Below are 7,208 nucleotides of genomic sequence, written 5' to 3' on the forward strand. Positions count from 1 at the left end.
TGGGTTGCTTCATTATCTTTTTCCTTCCAGGCTGAAGCAGCAGGCCCATCTGGGAGGGGCCATTCTCAAGAAAGAGGAAAAAGACGGAGACAGCAGGTGGAAATACATAATGGCTCCTAATGCTTCTGCTCAGATGTGGTGAAAAGACACTTCTGCTCCTATTTCATTGGCCAGAAGAAGGTCTTATGATCAAGTCTGACATTAGTGAGGCCAGAAAAAATATTCCTCCTATAGGATGAATTGCACTCACATGGCGACAGGTGATGATGTATAATTCTTACCTGGAAGAGAAACTTAATAGCTGGAAACAACAATATCACCTACCACAGGAGAATAACCACATCTTCCTTAGGGTTTTTGTGAGAATTAAATGAAGTTAAGCACTCCAATGCTTAACACAGTATTCTGCACTTAATAAGAGCGCAATAAATGTTAGATGCCATTATTATTATTATTATTATTATTACCCCCTGGTGCTGCTGAACGTTTTTCTCTTCACTGGACTGGGCTAAATCTAACTTGAGAGGAAGAAAAGCAGGCATTATAATGACTCCCAATATTTAATTTGGAGACAATAAAACATCGAGTCTAAGGGGCACAGCCTTTGGAGTAATGCGCACTCTTTATTAGGGCAGATAAGTTACTTAATCTCTTTGACCTTAGTTTTCCCAACTGGAAAATGAAGATACTTGGGGACTATGCTGTAGGCTTGTCATTACAGCAAAATTAGGCCAATCCTGTGAACATAGTATGTGCTGAGTATTTGTTGAATTACTGAATGTGGATTGAGACTCATTTCAAATATTCAGAGAGCATAACATAACCACAATATTGCTATCTGGTAAGCGCTTTATTGGCCTTTTCCCTCCTTTGGGTCTCAGCTCAAAATCGCCTCCTCAGAGAGACCTTCCCTGACCATCTGATTTAAAGTACTTCCCCTGCTTCCTGGCACCTCTCCCTGTTGTCTTGTCTTTACAGCTCTAGTAACGCTCTGAAATTATCTTATTCATTCACCGCTTGATGAAATTATCTTATTCATTCACCGCTTGATGTACTGTCTGCCACTAGAAAGTAAGCTCCATGAAATTAGGGACCATCTTTTCTGTATTCCCACCTGCTGCTGTGGGCCTCTGCATTCTCATCCGTAATACTAGCGGGCAGGTGGTGGGGAAAGGAGCAAGGTGAAGCCTAGCGGGTCCACCTGGGTCTCACAGCCGCCCAACTCAGGCTTCAAATTCCTTCCAGGCAGGCCACGGCCTCCGTCACCCACGTAGCCTGAAGCGAGGCCCCACCCCTTTGTGGGCGGGGCCTCCGGTGTTGTCGTGGCCGCACGCAGGCCGTCCTCCGCGGGAGGCGAGTCACGTCACACGCACGCAGGCCCTGTCTCACGCCCGGTCTCGCCGCGGAAGGAAGACGGGCGTGGCCAGGTGCGAGGCCCCCGCAGCCGCCGGCGCCGCCGCCTGAGTCGCCTACAGGTGCTGTTCTTCGCTCCCCGCCGCTCAGGCAGCTCGGAAGACACTCTGTTTTGGGGTCCTCGCCTCCCTTCCACGTCTCCCGGAAGCGGCAGCAAGGCCTAGGCCAGTCGGGGAGGAGGTTTACTCAGCCTGGCCCTGCTGCGGGCCAGCGGCTGGGGGGCCGCGGTGCAGCCGCTCTGGAGTCCTCAGGTGAGGCGGAGGCGAGGGCCCACTGGACGAGACGGGTCCATTTGGGGGTGCTAACGGTCCTGGATCGGGGACGTCGTCCCTTCAGCGGAGACGCTGGTCACCCCGCCCTCCTCTGGGGTCGCGCTCACCTTCGCCCTGTTCGGGGCTGGGGAAGGGAGCGAGAGAGACCCCTTGGCCTTCATTCGACGTTGTTTACTGTCCTTCCCTTCCCTCCCTCCTCCCAGATCCCCGCTCGGGCTGGCCGTTCATCCCGCCCCAGAGGCTCGAACGAGGTGGGTGGGGAGCGGAGTGGGCGTCTGTACTCGCCTGCCTGGGATCCACCGGCTGGGCCTGGCGCACTAACCTCCAGCCTCCTTCCTTTGCTCACACCTGGCCTTCGAAGCAGGCCCTGCGACCGCAGTCTCTAGACCCTTCCCATCCCCATTCTGCGCACTCTCTGCCTCCGGGCAGTGCCAAAGGAATTACTTGAGGGCTTTGCACCTCTGAAGTCTGATCGAGCTGTTTGTCAATGGGGCAAGTGCCCAGGGCTCATCTTAGTGTTGGTCTAGTTTGGTAATCAACGTTAAAGTACATGCTGTTGTTTTTAAAGCCCTATTAACTTTAAAATGGTAGAAATTAAGAACTGTTTTGATTGTTTTATTAGGTGACATAATTTGCCCTCAGTCACCATCAGTGTTTACTCGAGAACAATACTTTACGTCTATGTGGAGTTTTATATGTTACAAAGCATTTCACCTCCATTTTCATTTGATTTTTGCATAGACTCTGAGACACACAGGCGCGTAATAGCCACATTTTTGTAAAGAACAGGTTTAAAGGGTGAGTTTCTTGAAGTTATTTCGATTTTAAGAGGCTAGATGTGGGGAGGTGAAGGTTAAAAGGTGGGTTTGGCACTAGGCTCACTTAGATTTGAGTATCTGAGCGGCCATCTAAACTCTGGGATCTTTCTAAACCTTTTCCACATTTGTTAAAGAAAAAAAAAAGGTATTCCTACTTACCGCATAACGTCGTTGTGAAAATTACATGTGGTAGAGATACATGTGTACATATGCACAGCATCTGGTGCATAAAAATCAATTCCATTCAGTATTTATGAGTGCCTACTGTTTGCTGGACACTGGGAATTCACTGGAGAGCAAAAGACATGGCCATTATCCAACCACTCTCCCTCCCTCCCCAAAAAGGAGAGAGAGATTTAAAAAAAAAAATTATAAAGCACGAAGGGCTGTGAGGCAAAAGAACAGGGTATGTACACAGAATGATTAACCTTTGATGGAAAGGAGAACTCTGAAGCAGATGACATTCAAGTAAAAACGAAGAACAAGAAGATTAACCATGAAAGAGTTCTTGGCAAAGGGAATTATGTGCACATTCAATAAATGGTTGTTGACTTTTTTGTAGTGCTCTTTAATATCATGAGGATTAATAACCTCATTACTTTGGTTTGTTGTGGCACACAGTAAGTACTCAAATATATGTATGGAACAAGTGGTAATGCAATCATTTTTTATTCTGAACTTAGCTTAATGTACACATGGTATATATTGAGTATTTGAATTATTGAAAATGTACTTTAGACAAATTATGTGTGTGCACACCTAATATTATCCATAATAGTGCTGCAGTTTAACATTAAGATAACTTTTGTATTTATCAGAAGGAAAAGTTGTTTTCAAGTTTTGGCACCTTAAAACAAACTTGAATGAATTATTTTTATTTGGTTGTACTGGAATTTGCCATAGTAATTATTCGCTATTTGGATGCTGTATTAATTTGCTAGGACTCCTGTAACAAAGTACCACAGACTCGTTGGCTTGGACCACAGAAATTTATTTTCTCACAATTCTAATGGCTAGAACTCTGAGATCAAAGTGGTGTTGGCAGAGGTGATTTTTTTCTGAGGCCTCTTTCTTTGGCTTTCAGATGGCTGCCTTCTCCCTCTGTCGTTACATCTTCTCCGTGTATGTCTGTGTGGAAATTTCCTCCTCTTGTGAGGATACCAGTCATGTTGGATTAGGGCCCACCCTAATGACTCATCTTAATTACCTCTTTAGAGACCCTGTCTCCAAAAACAGTCACATTGTAAGGTTTGGGGGTTAGGACTTTAACATAGGAATTTTGAGGGGATACATTTTAGCCCATACCAGCTGCTTTTGCTACATTAAGATTTGCCCTTCATTGAAATAATAATAATAAAAACAGTGGTAGTTGTAGTAGCAGCAATTAAAATTAGTGCTTATTATGTGCCAAGCATTTTGCAAAGTTTTAAAAAATATTTCATCTTAAAACCATTCTATAAGATAAGCTTTCTCAGCTTCACTTAAGTAGTTTGCTCAAGTTTACTTAGCTAGTAAGAGGTAGGGTCAGGATTTCAACCCAGGATATCTGACTCCAGAATCTTGTCTTAATTGTTGTACTCTGCTGTTATGCCACACTGATCATTTTATGTCCTTTTTACAGGTTCATCGATAGGATTGTTTTGCTGCCATCATGTCTTGGTTTGCTGATCTTGCTGGAAAGGCAGAAGATCTTTTAAACCGAGTTGATCAAGGGGCTGCAACGGCTCTCAATAGAAAAGAGAACACTAGCAACATCAAATATAGCAAAAATGCGGACTATCCTGAACTTCACCAGCAAAATACAGATTTGACTTATCAGACTGGACCTAAAGCCACTTACATTTCCTCAGCAGCTGATAACATTCGAAATCAAAAAGCCACCATCTTAGCCGGCACTGCAAATGTAAAAGTAGGATCTAGGACACCAGTGGAAGCCTCCCATCCTGTTGAAAATGCATCTGTTCCTAGGCCTTCATCCCAGTTTGTGCGAAGAAAAAAATCAGAACCTGATGATGAGCTGCTATTTGATTTTCTTAATAGTTCACAGAAGGAGCCTACTGGAAGGGTAGAAATCAAAAAAGAAAAGGGCAAGACACCTGTCTTTCAGAGCTCTCGGACATCAAATGTCAGTTCTGTGAACCCCAGTGTAACCACCATCAAAACCACTGAAGAAAATTCTTTGGGGAGCCAAACCCATGGTAGTTAATGGGTCCTCTGTTTCTTTTAGACTTAAGCAAATTGGATGTGTCATCATAGCCTAAAATGTTCTGATAGTGTTTCTTATCCAGTGTTACAGGGTGTGTCCCCACTGGTGTGAGAGCAGGCTGTCTGCAAATGTCTGGTGTAAACAAGGGAGACAGCACTGAATGCTATTAGTCAATATACAGTTACAGCAGGGACCTTTGAATGTTGTCTGTAGGGTAACTTTACCCAATCCAGCATCTAAAAAATTATGTCAAATTTGATTCTCTAAGACATTTTAAGATTTTTTTAAAAAATTTGAAAGAAAATGTATAATTTTGGATTTGGGACTATCTCAATTTATTTCTTTTTATTACCGGGATTATAAAAATTAGGAGGAGGCTATACTGTACATATTTTCTGGGTTTTGTGGGGTCCTCTCTGCCATTCTCCAGAAATAAAGCTGAGAAATCGAACTTTGATCCCAGTTGAATTGTTGAAGGTATTGACCTAGTAGTGAAGTAAGAGCTTACAATTCTGGTTTTCAGTTGTTTAATTCATTGTGAAATTACCTCTACAAGTACATCTTCTCAGCTGCAACATGAGGTTAAGTGTTGTAAAACAGCGATAAACGTGATAGGTTTTTGCAGGGATTCTTTGTAGAGTTTATGATTAAGGGAAGCTTAAATGTTATACCTCCCCTCACTGTCTTGGCTGTTAGTGAATAAAATCTATCTTGTATGTCCAAGATAAAAAGTTATATAGAACCAGGGGTTTGGGGCTTTCAAGATAAGGGCATGTAGTAGCAGTAGATTAATATGTTCACACACTCCTAAATTTCTTCTCAACTCTCTTTTGATTAATTGTACAAAGAGCCTACTGGGTGCAAGGATTCAGAAGTGTCCAGTGGGTAAGATACACATGTAAACAGATAATTTACCTGTAGTAAATGCACTGACTGAAGTATGGCCAGAGTGTTGTGCAACAGAAGAGGAAGTAACTAACTGCTTCAGGTATTCAGGAAAGGATTCACAAAGGGTCTATTTTGAGCTGGATCTTAAAGGGTGAATAGGAGTTTGCCAGGTAAAAAAGGAAAGGGATTAGAGACAACATACCATGCAGAGAGAACAAATTCTTAAAGGGTTGGTAGAGTAGAAAAAGGTTGTAAGAATTAGAAACTCCTGAGTATGAGATGGAGAAAAATGAAGCTAGCAAAGAAAGTTGGGACCTGTTTCTTAAGACCCTTGTGTAACACTGTTACTTGTTTAAACCCATTAAACCTATAGATCATTGTTAAAGATTGGTCCCTGAACAACTTGCATTACAGTCACTTGTGTGATAAATAGAAAATAAATTATTAGATGCCTCCTCTGACTTCCTGAGTCAGGTTTTCTGGGGATGGAGTCAGGGCATGTGAATTTTTTTGTTCTTTATGTGGTTTTTAGGCCAATAAAAGTTGAAAGTGACCACCGTAGGCAGTGTGATGCTAGTCGAGGTCTTTAAGCCAATAGTTGACATGCATTATTTTTCTACTTTTAAGGAAAACAACTTGCATTTAATTGTAAAGGATGGACCAAAGGGATCCTGGTTGGCAGGGAAATGAACTAGAACCAGTTATAGTACACAGGTTATAGTTATAAAAATTATTTCTCTTGAGTAGGGTCTCTCAACCTTGGGACTGTTGACGTTTTGGGCTGAATAATTCATTGTCGTGGGAAGCTTTCCTGTCCTTTTTAGGATGTTTAACAGCATCCCTGGACTCTTGGTCCATTAGATGTCAATAGCACCACCAGTTGTGACAACCAAAAATGTCTCTACACATTGCCAAATGTCCCTTACAGGGCAAAATCACCTCAGGTTGAGAACCAGTGCCCTAGGATGTCTAGAAATGTGTAGAAACGGAATTGCTGAGTTTTAGGGTGTGACTACATTAATAAAGCAAAGGTGATTTTCCACAAAGGTTGTACCAATTTATACACTAACCAGCTGTGGTTAAGAATTCCATTCTTACCAACATTTAATTTTTTCAAGATGATGTTTTATGGCTTGCTAATCAAGTTTGTCATTGTTTTTATTTCCTTCATTACTAGTGTGGTTGAGCATCTTTTCAAATATTTGACTATTCAAGTTTCATTTTCTGAAAAGTGCCTATTCAATCTTATTACTTTTTTCTGTTGGATCATTCATTCGTCTTTTTCCCTATTGATACATAGACATTCTTTATACATTCTAACTGCTAATTCTTTCTCATCCTCTTCCAGTTTTACCTTGGTTCTCCCTCCTCCCACGGTGTCTCAATGAATAGAAGTTTTTAATGTACATGAATTTATCAGTCTTTTCCTTACGGCTTGTGTTGTTTGTGTCTTAGAAAACTTTCTCTACCCTAAGGACATTTTTGTATATTATATTATCTTCTATAATGTGAGGTAGGCATCCAGTTCCATTTTTTTCCCATATGGAAATCAGCTATCCCAGCATCATTTATTGAAAATACTGTCCCTTCCCTACTGATTTGCAGTACCAC

At 42.1% G+C, this 7,208-nt stretch overlaps 1 protein-coding gene across 1 annotated transcript in view; it reads left to right on the top strand.

Moving 5' to 3' along the window:
* The first annotated feature begins 1,435 nt into the window (after positions 1-1,435).
* Positions 1,436-7,208, top strand: part of GOLGA5 (golgin A5) — an 18,909-nt gene continuing 13,136 nt past the window's right edge. The window contains exons 1-2 of the mRNA XM_012656730.1: positions 1,436-1,664; positions 4,125-4,701. Coding sequence (XP_012512184.1) covers positions 4,155-4,701 — 547 coding nt within the window. The 5' untranslated portion in view covers positions 1,436-1,664; positions 4,125-4,154. The remainder of the gene's footprint in view (positions 1,665-4,124; positions 4,702-7,208) is intronic.

The sequence above is a fragment of the Propithecus coquereli genome, unplaced genomic scaffold (genome assembly GCF_000956105.1).
Source record: "Propithecus coquereli isolate 6110/MARCELLA unplaced genomic scaffold, Pcoq_1.0 Scaffold516, whole genome shotgun sequence".
Classification (NCBI taxonomy): Eukaryota; Metazoa; Chordata; class Mammalia; order Primates; family Indriidae; genus Propithecus; species Propithecus coquereli.